Below are 15486 nucleotides of genomic sequence, written 5' to 3'. Positions count from 1 at the left end.
CGCCCTCACAGCAAAGAATTTCTTTCTGGTATCTCATCTAAATCTCCCCTCTTCCAATTTAAAACTGTTACCCCTTGTCCTGTCGTTGCACTTCCTGATAAAGGGTCCCTCCCCAGCTCTCCTGGAGCTCCCTTCAGATATTGGAAGGCTGCTGTAATAGAATCCAGAAATCCCAATTATTAGCCCAGTGGCTCAACTGGAGGACTAGCTCTTTATCCCCCTGACATTTTCAAGTGGGTAAATGCATCAGCCTGGTAAGTGCCCATAGGAAAGAGCGAGCAGATGCAGTGGGTTATACACCACACTGTGCTTTGCTTCCTTCTGATGGGTATGAAATCCACCTTTGCTCTTGCAGACCCCATCACACCTTGCACTCCATTCTCCCCAGCCTTGAGCTTGGTTTGGCCAGCACAGCCCAAAGACCTCCACCGTGCGTAAAGGAGTGGAGCCATGGTGTCAGTTCCAGCACCAGTAAATGGGGCCACCTTTTGCTAGAGCCAAAACCCCCACAGCTGCCCTGCCATCTGCCCAGCAGCCTCTTGCTGCTGTTGTCCAGCTGCTGAGTGCAGCACTTGGAGGCACCCACTGACCCCCTCAAGGTGGTCTTTGTGTGGTCTTGCTTGCCTGCAAGTGCTGCTGGAAACCAAAGTCCACATGCCACATGCCCTTCTCCGGGGGCAAAGCCACCCAGACACGTTACAGCCACCCATCTACAAGAGTGATACCTAAGGCAGATTTAATGTTGTTTATAAGCGGTTAAACTGTAGAGAATGTTCTTTTAGAGAAGAAATGTAGCTATTTTAGCAACCATCTCAAATGGTTTCAAGGACTTAGTAAGATAAGAAAGGATGGATGTGGCCCTGAGAACATGGTGACCTAAGACAGGGTTGCAATAAATATGGACGTTGTCTGACTAACAGGGGGTAGCAGACAGATCATTAGTTTTAATGAGCAATTAAGCAGTTAGACTGTTTTGCCAACATGAAAAGTGAGCCAAAGGACAGGTGAAGAAGATGAAGATTGAGGAAGAGATGACCCCCACTCAAAATGAGGACCACCAGAAGGCACAACTACACATGCCCAAAAGCTTATTATATTATGTAAATGTATGTAAAATGTAAATATGTACATTCTTGGAAATATAACAAATATGCCACTGTTTTCTTGGAATTACACTGTCTATGTATACCTGTTGTGTATAAATTTAATTTGACAATGGCATTCAGTGCGCACAACAGGAGGAGTCATCCCCTGTGCCCCCGGCGCTGCGATAGGGAATGCCTGCTTTCTGAACTTTGAGTCTTAGAAAGTTTTATATGCTGTTTCGTGGTGACAAGAGCACACATTGTTTTTGAGCCCCCTGCCCCCTCATGCGAGATGTGAGCCTCGGGTGCGCGGTCCCCAGAGCCCCCTGCTTTCCTGCTGGCCTTGCCTTACCCAGGTTGTGGAGGCGGAGGGTGACGTACAGCGGCCGCAGCAGGGTGGCTGCCGCAGAGCCGTTGACACAGATGCTCAGATCCTGATATTCTGCCTGGCTCAGGTTTTGCAACCTGCAGCCGATGTTTATGCCCCGGTCCTGAATATAGTCATCGCACTGCACGGCGTGGTCCAGCCCCTCGTACCTAACAGAAAGCAGAAAGAGAAGAAAAAATACCAAAAACCCAGAACAATGGCAGGTATTACTTGGGTAAGGCCTTTTTTTTTAAGATTGGGCCTAAGTCTGGAGCATCATCTGTAATGTTCCCACCCTTTGCCTTTTGCAAGTGGTCCAAAGCCCAGTGTTATGCATTGGTCACCTGGACTTCTTGCTATGGGAAGAGTGTGGGGAGGAGAAAAAAACCCAGCGTTATGTATTGGTCACCTGGACCTCTTGCTGTGGGAAGAGTGTGGGGAGGAGAAAAAACTAAATTAACACAGAAAGGTGGCTTCCCAGGCTGGTGTGTGGGCTGTGACTGCCTCTGCCCAAGCCTGTTCCCAGAGCACAAGAGACCTAACAAGGTGCCAACTGTGTGAGGGGAGCCTGGGCAGGATCTGGCCCCGACTCACGGAGATGCCCATCCTTCCTTGGGCCGCTTATGGCACCATCAGCCACCACCTCTGGAACTGTAGAAAGGTCCCTTCCCAAACCAAAATGAAGGGGTTTGTGGCAGGTGACATGTGCCATGAATGTAATGAGCTCCTCACTACAGGAAGAGGCCCCGACTCACGGAGATGCCCATCCTTCCTTGGGCCGCTTATGGCACCATCAGCCACCACCTCTGGAACTGTAGAAAGGTCCCTTCCCAAACCAAAATGAAGGGGTTTGTGGCAGGTGACATGTGCCATGAATGTAATGAGCTCCTCACTACAGGAAGAACATGGAGCTGCTGGAGCGTGTCCAGAGGAGAACCATCAAGCTGGTGAGGGCTCTAGAGAGAAAGTCATACGAGGAGAGGCTAGGGAACTGGGCATGGTTAGTTTGGAGAAGAGGAGGCTGAGGGGAGACCTCCTTGCCCTCTACAGCTCCCTGAAAGGAGGGTGGAGAGAGGAGGGGGTTGGCCTCTTCTCCCAGGGGAATCATGACAGGAGCAGAGGAAATGGTCTGAAGTTGGGGCAGGGGAGGGTTAGATTAGATCTTGGGGAGAATGACTTTGCTGAGAGGGTGGTCAGGCCCTGGAACAGCCTGCCCAGGGAGGTGGTGGAGTCCCCATCCCTGGAGGGATTTAAGAAATGTGTAGACATGGCACTGCAGGGCCTGCTCTAGAGCCCGAGGTTGTTGGGTTTTGTCTGTCGGTGGGTGGGTGTGGTTTATTGTGGGTTTTTTTGCAGTTGGACTCAATGATCTCAAAGGTCCCTTCTAACTGTGAATATTCTGTGATTCTGTGATGAGTCTTAATGAGCTGCTACTGTCATTGCAGGTAAGCCCCATGCATCTACGTGGGCATGTAATGGAAACCCAGGGGTGGGAGGGAGGAAGGAGTTTGTTGATTATTAGCTGACGTGCAACCACAAGCCTGTCCTCTTGTACTGCCTCCCGTTTTTGGGGGCCACTCCCCAAAACTTAGCGGCTGAATATTTCCCATTCCGGAAATACTGAGTGGTGTTTCATATCGCCTTTTAAGGCTCCTGCTGGATCCCTGCCTCTATACTCTACACCTAATGACAGTCTCCCTGCACAGAACATTATGTTTTTGAGAAAACTTCATGAGGTAGTGCTATAAAAATTAACTCCCAGGGATTAAAGGATACCGTGGCTGCGTTCCCACCCACTCTCGTCATACAGTGGGACCCAGATCCAAACACCTGGTTTTGTTACAGGCAGTTAAATAAGAGTGGGTTTGTTGTTTGTTTTGGTATTTGTGTTGTTTTGGGGTTTTTTTGGTGGATTTTTTTTTTTTGGAACAAATCATGAGTTTCCATGGTTTCTTTCAAGCAGAACTTTGCAGTTAGCCATGTGGTTTTAAATCAGTGTTTCTGCTTTGAAGACTATTTCCAAGAGCTACGTGGAAACTATTTTTAAAAAGCGGCTATGGTTTTCTACACGTAGCCCAAAGGCATGAAACCCAACGATTTCCAACTAGTCAGTTGCAGAGGAATTGAAGCACAAATACAACATTGCTTTTGTCCAAAAACACTAAGTCTCGCTTTGTTTTTTCTTGTGGAACAGAATGATTAGGCAACAGTAGAAAAGAATCAGCTGGGAAACACGCATTATTACTACCTTTTGGCAGCATGGTTCCTTGTATGAGATATGCTAAGGCTAGGAAAATAGATTTGAAGATTAGAACTGTTAGTTGCCAAGAAGCCCTGCTCTTTGTATAGGGTTCACTGAGCTTGGTAACCCCCTGCCAAATCCTATCCCATAGAGATATATGCTTTGTGATCAAGGGAAATGTGCAGCCAGAGTAATCTAGGTGTGATCACCAAAGGGAAAGCACAAGGCTTTGTGATGGCCACCACACAGGAGCACGCCATGGGGGTGGGAAAGGGAGAGGAGGAAGGGAGAAGGCAATCCCTGTAGAAGGTCATCACAAACCTGATTTTAAGGAAGAAAGCGGGAATTTGGTATTTCCAAGGCACATATTGCTTGGAGTGTTATTTCTGCTCATTCTGGGTGGATCGTGTACCAGCATAGCCAGCCATAAAAGCATATTTTCTGCAGCATTTTAGTACCCTGAGAGGTTTGCTTGGTTGCTGGCTGGCTCTTTTTCTGTTTTGCTGATACATACCAATAATATAGTCCATAATGTACGCCCCGAGGAGCGAGGAGACCTGGTTGCCAAGTGCACTTGAGGTATTCCCAGTCATGATAGATGCAGTGGAAATTCTGAACCTCTGATTCCAGTTTTCCTGTCAAATGAGAAGGAAATAACCTCCATTTAGCAACACTGCAATCAGGCCCAGCAGAAATATTATTTCATGTCTTTGAACAATTGTGTGCTGCGGCGGAAAGACAAAAAAAAGGAAAAGGCCAGTCATCATTATTAGATGGTTTTGCTGCCAAGTGCTGTTTCTTGTACGAGCCAGTCCACTGTCTTTAGAGCAGAAAGATGCACAACTGACCTTTTCATTCAGCAGCGAAGCTCATGCTGGGCAACCCCGCGGAGCTGGGGTAGGGGCAGAGGGAATGAGCCCCACGTATCCAATGACCACAGGCAGTGGAAGCAGAGATGCTCTGCTGCCTTACACCTCAGCAAGCCCTGCAATGGCTCATCCATCCAGCAACCCTCAGGCCAGCCAGTGGTTCATGCAACAGGCTCATGCAAAGTGCGAAACCGCAGCGGGGAGGGAAGGGCTGCTCCTAACCTGGCAATGGGACCTGAAAGGTAGCATAAATCCAGTCACTTTGCACCTCCACGTCATCGGTACATGTTCCTTCGAGCAGCGTCTGGACCCTCACTTCAGCAGTCCTGCTGAGGTCAAATCCAACTCTGAATTTTAGCTTCCTAGTAAAAATAACCTGGTTGAAAGACAGACTTTATAAGCACCTCTTTTGTCGCTAAGTGGGCTGCAGAATTAGCTACCATCACTCCTGCTCTAGCTGCCAGCAGGCTCATTGGTGTGCTGTAATGCTTCTTTACGTTGCTGTCCTGCCCAGTGCTTCTCCAGCGCTCCTGTCCCACCTGCTCTGCCCAGTCTCCCTGTCCCTCCACCCCACAGCACACCAGCAACCACAAGACAGATTCAAGGGATCCCCACCAGCCGGTAGCATCAGGGAGTCTATAACAAAGATGCTGCCATAAAGCCAGAGAAAAGGCACTGTTCCTGACACGATTATCTCAGGAACAGGAGGAACAGTGAGTCTTCTTGGTGGCTCCCATGGGAAGCACAACCCCAGCGAGTGGCAGCCAGGCAGCAGCGAGGGCTCACCACCGCATGCGATTGCCCTTTTCCCTTTGCAGGACTTTTTGAACACCCTCCTCTGAAGGCTTTCTATTTTATTTTTGTTCCTCAGACTTACTCCCCCTTACTTTACGCGAGGGTTGGCAAGAGTTAAGACAAATGATGAGAGAGAGAAGGTGTTGCTTTAGCCCAACCAGGACAGAATTATCCGTGCAGCGGGAACTGCAACGGCACAGCCCGCAGTCGGGCTCTTTGTCAGCAGCCCCAGAGGGGAAGAGCCGTGTTGAGCTCATAGAATCATAGAATCATTTTGGTTGGAAAAACCTTTAAGATCATTAAGTCCAACCGTCAACCCAGTGCTGCCAAGTTACAACTACCCCATGTCCCTCAGCACCACGTCTGCCCCCACCTCTGGGGATGGCGAATCCACCACTTCCCTGGGCAGCCTGTTCCAGTGATGTTCCGTCTGTTTCTAATAGACATTGATGACTTCCTTCTGCTAATGTCCATGAATTCTTTTCAGACTGTCTCTTCTGCATGACCTTATCTGAAGTCATGGTTTTGGCAAGGTACTAGAGGAGGTTTTTTTTCCTACTTTTTGGATCTGCCTTGTATAAGACACTTATATTACTTGTGATTTAGGGAATTCTGATGTGTTTTTTAAAACCACTTTTCTTTTTTTTTTTCCCCTTTGTGCTTTTGAAATGCTTCTTAAAATGATCACAGAAGAATCACATGCTGTTGTGATGGCTGGGAGTGTGACGTGCATCGTGACCAATGGCAGCTCAAAGAGCCCCTTTCCACGCCTTTGCCATTGCAATGGTAGCTGAGATGGGGTGGGAGCCACTGGGCTCTTCCACCTCTGCGGGCTTCAAAGAATCACAGGATCACATGAGGTTGGAAGGGACCTCTGGAGATCATCTAGTCCTACACCCCCTGCCAAAGCAGGTCCACCCAGAGCAGGTTGCACAGCAACGTGTCCAGGTGGGGTTTGAATGTCTCCAGAGAAGGAGACTCCACCACCTCCCTGGGCAGCCTCTTCCAGGGCTCTGCCACCCTGACAGGAAAGAAGTTCCTCATCATGTTGAGGTGGAACTTCTTATGTTCAAGTGTGTGCCCATTTCCTCTTGTCCCATCCCTGGGCACCACTAAAAAAAGACTGGCCCCACCCTCCTGACACCCACCCTTGAAGTATCTATAAGCATTGATCAGATCCCCCCTCATCCTTCTCTTCTCGTAAGGGAGCTGCTCCAGGCCCCTCATCATCTCTGTAGCTTCTGCTGTACCCTCTCCAGCAGTTCCCTGTCCTTCTTGACCTGGGGAGCCCAGAACTGGTCCCAGTGCTCCAGATGGGGCCTCACCAGGGCAGAGCAGAGAGCCATGGCTGAGCTAAACCCTGTCGGCATGGTGGCTGAGCCTGGCAGCCTGGGTTTCGATGGATGACCAGCTCATGCAGGACATGCAGAAACTGTTCAGAGCAGGAGGCTGGGCTCCACAGCACCGCTAACCCGCCATGACTGCTCCTTCTCTCTCTCTCCCTGGTCTCTTGAGCTGGCAAGCTCTCTAGCACTCCTGCTTTAGGGCTGTGAAAGAAAAATCTCTCTTTTGACACTACTTTGGGTTGTTGGGGGACATCCTTAGGGTATTTTTCATGTGTTCCTCTGTACCTTGCAGCAACCAAACAGCCTACTGCTGGGTTTCTCCTCTCCCCATGACATTTACCTTTCTAACCTGCAGCAGCTTTCATCTTCTAAGCAGTTCCATAAAAGATTCCTACAAACCTTCCTGTACTGTGCTGTCTGCCGTTTCCCTGCTACACATCAAGGAGAGAAGACTGACAATTTTATCATAGAACTGAGATAGAGTCAACCACATATAAAAGACAAAAGTAAATGGTAATTGGAAACACCCTTCTGGACAAAGGTAATGTTAGAGCATTAAGATAATTAAAGAAATGTCATCTTTTATTTATTCACCACTTTCCATTCTGTTAATTTTGAGTTCAAGCACCGTAAAAGCTTTCTGAGAAGTGCAATGAGAAATGCTACCAGATATTATTGGATTATTTTTGGCAGCAAAAACCACACGCTCCGACCGAAATAGCCCCTTCTCTGACCGCTGTTGCTGTTACATTTCGAAACACATTCCCATCTGGCAAAAGACTCCTACAACTGGAACAATCTGGCTTTTTCAGGGAAAGCTGGAACCGCTGTGGTATTGCTCCTCCTTGAAATGCAAACATAAACCCCTGCAGAAACTAAAGGCAGAAAAATAACCTGGATTTAAGAGGGTTACATGTGCTTTGTCTTACCTTCCAGTCTCCATCACCAGCGCTGCGGTATTCGAACTTGTATTTCACTGTGCATTCATTGAAGGTGTGTACGTCGGGTGGAGGTTTCCACTCGATATCGAGAACACCTAAGAGTCCAGGATCCGTGATCTGGAGGTCTTGTGGGGGAGCAACTAAATTGAAAAAGCCGGGGGGGAAAGCAGAGCCACCTAAGAGTCCAGGATCCGTGATCTGGAGGTCTTGTGGGGGAGCAACTAAATTGAAAATAAAGCCGGGGGGGAAAGCAGAGTGTGGATGTAAAGAAAACGAACACACAAAAAAGTCGTGAAATTTGATGAGGTGGCAGCTACTGGACGTGGAGGGAAGAGCTGCTGGTCCAGGTCCAGCCCTGGCTCTTTAATAGCCTGGTCTCAACAGGCACACACAAGCTCTACTCTTGCCCTCCCCTCAAAAACCAGGCTTTTGCTGATGCTCAGAGAAAACCCTGAAGGAAAAGCCACAAAGAATGCCACAGCTTTGACACTCCTTTTCAAGATGTTTTAAGCAAAACTGCTGTCCTGGGATGACCTTTCAAGACTCATATTTGCTTACTTTTAACTCATGATATTTACTGACTGTCAGGACATGTCTCCTTGCAAACATTATTTTCAGCACCTCCACCAACATAGGGTGACAGACCACAGCATGCTGTCAGGGAAATTTATGTTCCTTAACTATAATGAACACAAATCACCTGTATTGTTTTAAATAATACTTTCAAGTATATCATAGATTAATGAAAAAACAAGACAAAAAACATATCGAAGCAGAAAAGCAGAGAGTTAAAAACATTCTTATTTTGGACATTATGAGCAATACAAAAATGTGCTTTTGCATTCCATCCGGCTTTTATTAAGCTATTGTAAGGTGCTGATATATGTTAATATTATATGCTAATATATCAGCACATATTATGGATGAGTTCTGTAATAAGACATGCTTCCTAAAAGCCCAGCTCTGTATGCAGCTGTCAGTCACACTACAAAAACTGTTTGGCTATTCAGTTTTATTAGTTCAAAGTCAGTCAATTTTTGTAACATCTGAGGTCATTGTTCTCCACTGTCTAGAGGTGAGGTTATCCATTTGGGTCTCTACATATTCACTGCATGATACACTTTTTTCATGGTGATTTGGAGCCCATCTCCTGGCGGTGTCAGCCCAGCATCGCCACCACTTCCCTGATTGAGTCTGGCCTCCTGGTCACTGGCTTCTCCGCCACCTTTTTCATATCTTCATCAGGATTTACACCTTTTTTTCCTTTTATTTTTTTAATAAATCCATCGCGAAAGCAGACCCTGAGAATATCTTTCAGTGGAAGACTGATATAAATCAAACTTCAATGTGCTCCTTGGAGAGGTCACAAAGAATGTCGGTGGAGGGTTTGCTTCTTCTAAGGAAACTCTCCCAAATGAAACACACTGCAGGCAGCAGTCTTAAGAGCCCACTTTTCCCATTGTGTAAAGCTCCACGGGAGAATTGTTGTTACATTAGATGGCAAAGTAGGATATCATGGCAATGTAGTTAGGGAGGTGCTGGCCAAGGCACAATAGTCTATAATAATTTGGGGAAAAAATAGATTTTATGTATTTTTCTATGCAATAAATAAAGCAGCTCTGAGTCCTAGGAATGCAGCCTGAGTTCAGAGGAGGGGGGTGAGTTTGCTCCAGCTCCAGGGGGGAAATGGGGTATGGCCCTGCCCGAGCAGTGTTCAGTATTCTTCAGCCCCCTCCTGCAGGAGGTGAGGGACTGATACCACTGTGCTTCCAGAGGCATGGAATTCCCAGCCTGGGAAGAGGAGGGGGAACAGGGCACGAGCAGCTCTGGCTGCGCAAGGAGTGCTCAAGCTGAGCTCTTGGTGATCATCTTATGAAGACAAGCTGAGAGAGTTGGGGTTTTTCAGCCTGGAGAAGAGAAGGCTCCGGGGAGACCTTGCAGCCCCTTCCAGTCCCTAGAGGGGCTCCAGGAAAGCTGGGAAGCAATAGGATGATAAGTAATGGTTTTAAACTGAAAGAGGGGAGATCTAGATGAGATGAGGAAGAAGTTTTTCACTATGAGAGTGGTGAGACATTGGCCTAGGTTGCCCAGAGAAGCTGTGGCTGCCCCATCCCTGGAGGGGTTCAAGGCCAGGCTGGATGGGGCTTGGAGCAACCTGGTCTGGTGGGAGGTGTCCCTGCCCAGGGCATAGGGGTTGGAACTCAATGATTTTTAAGGCTCCTTCCAACCCAGACCATTTTGTGATTCTGTGATTCTATGATCAGAGGTGGGAGCAGAGGGGGAGATGAGGGCATCTCACCCACCTCCTGGATCTTCACAAACATGCAAGGGCTCTGGGGAAGGGAGAAGCAAAGCAGGGGGACAGCAAGTCTGTGAGAACAGTGTTCCAAGAGCTGCAGCTGCTAAAAAAATGAATGAGTGGCTCAGCCAGAATGGCCATTTATAGCTGTGTGGAGGAGGGAGGGAAAGGCGAGGGGGTGTTCCTGTTGCTGGGCCAGCACCAGGGAGGGCTTCCACACCATCAGCCCACCAAATCCTGGGGTCGAACCCTGCTGTGGTGGCTGGTGTGTGTGGCTCCTGCAGCAGGAGGAGATCTGCTGGCAGGAGATCCACTCCCCCATGCCCAGGAATCTCCTCCTGAGGGGATAAATGCCGAGCCTCGCAGCCAAGAGAACGAGGAAGAGAGAGCTGCTAGGGTTTGTCTTGGGCCCGGTGATAAACTGTCAAAAGAGGATTAGATTGGTCAAAAACAGAATGTCTGACTGGGAATGATAGTGCTCTGAAATGTGTTTCTATCCTGAGCTTGAACAAAGCAATAATATTTTTTTCAAAACCATTGCAACTGTAAACAGCAATTCTTGCAAAATAAATTTTGACTGGATTTCAGAGGGGATGGAAAAGCCTCTTTTTGGGCTATGGTGAGCAATCTGGGATTTGACTGTTTTTTAAATGTCAGCAGTGCCTCTTGTATTTTCTCATTTTCGCAGTATCACATGACAAGCCATTCTCCCTTACATCGTTCACACAGAACGCAGGACCATAAATACTCTATTTCATTATCTGCTCTTGAAGGACAGATGCCCCTGAATGTTTCTTGAGAAAAAAAAAAACAAAACCAACAGCTCCTCTGCCTGATCTGCGTGGCAGCGAGTTGGGTGCGATGTGCCAGTGAGCTGGATGCAGATTTGCTGGTGCCCGGCTCCCAGTGCCCTGCTCCCTGGCTCCACCACCGCAGCATCACTGGTGACCCTCCTGCTCATCCCCATTGCCTCCCACAGCTGCACTGGGATGGAGGTGCGACCAGCAGGTCAAGGGAGGTCATTCTCCCCTCTGCTCTGCACTGGGGAGGCCACAACTGGAATCCTGCCTCCAGTGCTGGGCTCCCCAGTTCAAGAGAGACAGGGAACTGCTGGAGAGAGTCCAGCGTAGGGCAACAGAGATGATGGAGGGATTGGAGCATCTCCCTGATGAGGAAAGGCTGAGAGAGCTGGGGCTCTTGAGCCTGGAGAAGAGAAGGCTGAGGGGAGACCTTATCAATGCTGACAAGTGTCCAAAGGGTGGGTTGGAGGAGGATGGAGCCGGACTCTTTCCAGTGGTTCCCAGTGAGAGGACGAGGGGCAACGGGCACAAGCTGGACCATGGGAAGTTCCACTGGGATGTGAGGAAGAACTTGTTTGGGGTGAGGGTGGCAGAGCCCTGGCAGAGGCTGCCCAGGGAGGGTGTGGAGTCCCCTTCTCTGGAGATCTTCAAGCCCCACCTGGATGCTCCTGAGTGATGTGCTCTGGGCAGGGGAGTTGGACTGGAGGATCTCTAGAAGGTCCCTTCCAACTCCAACAATTCCATGATTCCGAGATGATGCAAGTAGCAGCAGGTTTTGCAATTTCCTGCCTATTTGACCAGTGGAAAAAAGGCAGTCTGCCAGGTGCTCCCGATGTCTTCTGCGTCCGCGGGTCTCCACGCCGGTCAGAGAGGTGCAGGCGGCTCCCGTTTTTTGGGAATCCTCTTCCAAGGGCAATGCTCCTTTGCCCAGCGTGGCAGCCGCCTCTGACTGCCAGGACAGGGAGGTCTCGGTGGCCACTTTGTCACCTCTCCACTGTCCCCCGGCTGCAGCGGGGAGGCCAGACCTGGTTGCCGTCCCGCTGAAGAAGGAGAGGAGGTTTTGGGTGCAAAGTCCCAGCTACTGGAGGCCGAAAGAGCTGGGGTGCAGGAAAGAGGTGCTCCAGGGGTTGAAGCAAAGGGTGCCATTCCTATGGATGATCGCTTGCAGAGCAGTATTTTTTTTTTTAGGAAAAAACTATTATTGACCAAGTATGAATAAGCCTTGTGTTTCTTACACCTCATACAGTCCACCTGGCTGGGACCACGCTCAGGAGCATTTATATATCCAAATGGTGTTTATATTTGATAACTCCATATCAAACATAATATTCACTGTGCACCAAAGGCAATTTCTGCTCCTTTTGAAAATATTCAGAAAAATAGCCATGAACACATGATACATTTACATAATCGAGTACAGGTTTATAAACCAGCCCCTCGCTGTAACACACACACACACAAGAAAAGCGCTGGTTGGAGGATTAACTTCATAAAGGACCCGAGTTACATGTGAAGCAACACGAAGAGCACGCCGGGCTTTACCTGTGATGTGGGAGGAGGAGGAGGAGGAGGAAGAGAGCAGGCAGCCCCACAGCAGCGCGGTGGAGAGAGCCCAGAGCCACCCGAGAGCCATTCCGAGGTCGGGGAAGGTGCGTGGCCTCAGGGGAGCCGTCCTGCAGCACACGGGACAGGAGGCTGGGGAAATAAAAAGGGGAGTAGAAAGGCTTCAGCTCAACCAGGGCATTCCACCCACAGGGCCAGCACTGACAATAAGTGCTTTTTTTTGACTCATGTACCAAGTCTGATTAATCATTTCCCAGAGGACTCTAGTTGGTGACTTTTTGGGGGATTGGCAACACACGGATGACTTTGCCTTCGTTTGAAATAGTTTCTGGCTAGCTCAGCACGTTCTCACACGTCAGCCTGTGCTTCAGTCACCGAGCCGTCTGCCCCACGCCTTCTGTGGAAAGAGTGATGCAGCCGAATGACTGGCCCCCCTGCCGGAGGAAGCGTCTCGGACCAATGACATTTCCATTAAGAAAAAAAAAAAAAAAACAACACCAAACCAAAACAGAATGCCTGAGCCCTGCCTTGTTCAGTAGACAGACTCTCATGCAACTGTCACCAGCGCTTTTGGCTTTCCTGTTTCAGGATTTGGTGACTAACGAGAAAAGAAAAAAAAAATAAAATTGCAGAGAGAGAATTTCCTTTCTAATTCACCTCCAGCAAAAAAGAAATGGGAGGATGGTAGGAATACTTGTGAGAAATCTTCTTAGTTGTCATGATTGTTTTTGAAGGGGACAAATTTCTCTTCCTGAGCAGGTCTGCTGAAGGGAAGATGGGGACTGAGAACAAGAGAGGAGCAGAGTTTCCAGGGGGGAGCTTCTCCTTCCTTCAGATTTCATACTGAAGGTGAGTAGGAATTGCTGCCTACAGACACACCAGCCCAGCCTGCATCCCTATGCCTGAAATCACCTGGGTTACAGGTAAAAAGAATACGTAAATGTATTTTTTTCTTTAACTTTTACATAGAGATACAGGCATAGGTATAGATTAGATAGAGATTGGGGGGCGGCGTGTGAGAGAGATCACAGAGATTGGGGGGAGAGAGATATATCACATAGATTAGATATAGATATCAATCTTTCTGAAAGCTTGAGGCCACTGCTTGTGTAAGAGCATGGTGACATCTTCGTGACCACGCAGTGCGTCACTGGGCACCTTTCAGATGGCAAACTCAGTTTACACTGGCCAGGCAGCCTCGGCTAGAAAAGGTGGAATCCCAGGTCATGCTCTGCTTACTCCTCAGCACCTACGGTGTGCCAAAACTGGGGGGGGATCTGCTGAAAGGCAGAGCTTCACGTCAGAGGGACCTTGGGATACGTGAGGGTTGGGGCCAACAAAAGCCCCACCATTTGAAGAAGTGGCTCAAGGGAGTCAGAGGAGACAGGTTGCAATGGGGAGTGGAGGTCATTTAAATCTATCAGAAATTCTAACTAGCAACACATGGCAGTAATTGAAAATAAACAACCATTTTAACAGCTAATCTTCAATTTGAATTAATATTAAATCCACACACACACAATCCATCACATAAGTATAAGCAATACTGATAGTTTTCTGTTTCAGTGTGAAATGAGAATGTCTGGAGAAGTTCCAGTGAGAAGAAGTGACTGGAATCACTTCTTAACGTATCGAACACGGCATAAAACTGGTGTCAGCTCCAACCTGGCTGTACGCTGTAAGGCTCTGCCTGAGGAAGCCTCATAATTGAGCAGAAGGGTGCGATGATCAGGAGATCCCCCTCGCACAGCTGGGAACAGCAGCAGCTCTAACTCACAGCTGGTCAGAAACAGCGTCCAAGGGCTGTGCATGAGCTGTGCGTGAGGAACCTTTTCCCATTTCCAGTACAGTTAGTTTTAACGCATCCGCATGGTTTCACAAGGCAAGTAAAAATAAACAGAGACTTACATGGAAAGATTTAAAACCAGTGAATTAATTCTCTTACCTCTAAGTGCACGGGAGCCCGTCTGCCTCTGGAGTGCCGAGCTCTCCAGCAGCCTCGGGGCTGCTCTGCTCAAAACTCTGCACTTTGTAGAAATTTGGAGGTTTTTAAAGAGGCCAGTCTGTTCTCTTCAGGGGTCAGATGCCACATTGCAACCTTATGGCACTTGCCACATGATCGGAGGCTTTTATAAGCTAGTGCCGTTGGCCAGGATTTGTGAGGTGTTGGTGTTAATTGCTGTTCTAATTTTGCTCAAGCAGGTCAAAGGCATGTTTGAAATGTTTAAATGACTCACTGGAATGAAAACCAAATGGCATAATCCCTGCAGGCTGTCTGGTGGAGGCTGCCCCAGCCCCTCGCGGTGGTGGGACACAGCTGCCCCCAGCACCCCGTGCCACTGAGGCTGGTGGTCCCCAGGGCCACCCACTGCAGCCTCCCCCGCTGCCGCTGGCTCCGGAGCCCACCCAGCCACTCCTGCCTCCCAGGGCTCTGCAGGGAGTATGGAAAATCATCCCTCCTCTGGGCTCGGCACGTCCGCCAGCTGGGCAACATGACCCTTGTCTAAGCCTTGCGTCACCATTTACTTCATCCCTCCTTCCCTGCATCACCCTGTGGAGACCCCCAGCCTGTGGGAGGAGTAGGGGCTTCAGCCACACCTGGTTTGCCCCAGGTGAGAGCACTGGTACCCAGTACATCTTGCTGGGAAAACATCTCCTGACTCCTGTTGCTGTGCTGAAGGGTCAGGCGGGGCCATGGCACGGGTGGGTCATCTCCAGGTTGCCTTGTGTGAGTCAAGGGAAGTTGGTTGCAGCAACTCCCCTCCAGAAGGGGATGTTTCGGAAAGAGTGGAGCTGTGGTGTACGTGCCCCTACAAGCATTGGGCTGTGACTGGGGCTGGCTCTTCCCATGGCCACAGAATCACAGAATCACATGGGGTTGGAAGGGACCTCTGGAGATCACCCAGTCCAACCCCCTGCCAGAGCAGGTCCACCCAGAGCAGGTTGCACAGGAACATGTCCAGGTGGGTTTGAATGTCTCCAGAGAAGGAGACTCCACCACCTCCCTGGATGCTCAGGGTCTGGAGCATCAATCTTATGAAGAGTGGTTGAAGGAGCTGGGACTGTTTATTTTGAGGAAGAGGAGGATGAGAGGAGACCTCATCACTCTCTACAACTACTTGAAAGGACACTGTAGAGAGGTTGGTGCTGGTCTCTTCTTGCAGGTAATTTGTGACAGA

The 15486-nt window shown here is 49.0% G+C and overlaps 1 protein-coding gene across 1 annotated transcript in view; it reads right to left on the bottom strand.

The window, feature by feature from the left end:
• IL13RA2 (interleukin 13 receptor, alpha 2) overlaps positions 1-12495 on the bottom strand; it is a 26785-nt gene extending 14290 nt beyond the window's left edge. The window contains exons 1-5 of the mRNA XM_014954868.1: positions 12287-12495; positions 7634-7785; positions 4786-4939; positions 4209-4329; positions 1438-1622 (exon numbers count right to left, since the gene is read on the bottom strand). Coding sequence (XP_014810354.1) covers positions 1438-1622; positions 4209-4329; positions 4786-4939; positions 7634-7785; positions 12287-12377 — 703 coding nt within the window. The 5' untranslated portion in view covers positions 12378-12495. The remainder of the gene's footprint in view (positions 1-1437; positions 1623-4208; positions 4330-4785; positions 4940-7633; positions 7786-12286) is intronic.
• Positions 12496-15486: the final 2991 nt, after the last annotated feature.

This window comes from Calidris pugnax, unplaced genomic scaffold (genome assembly GCF_001431845.1).
Source record: "Calidris pugnax isolate Ruff unplaced genomic scaffold, ASM143184v1 scaffold38, whole genome shotgun sequence".
In the NCBI taxonomy this organism is placed as follows: domain Eukaryota; kingdom Metazoa; phylum Chordata; class Aves; order Charadriiformes; family Scolopacidae; genus Calidris; species Calidris pugnax.
Note: the sequence above shows the minus strand (reverse complement) of the source record. Positions and strands in the feature narration are given on the sequence as shown.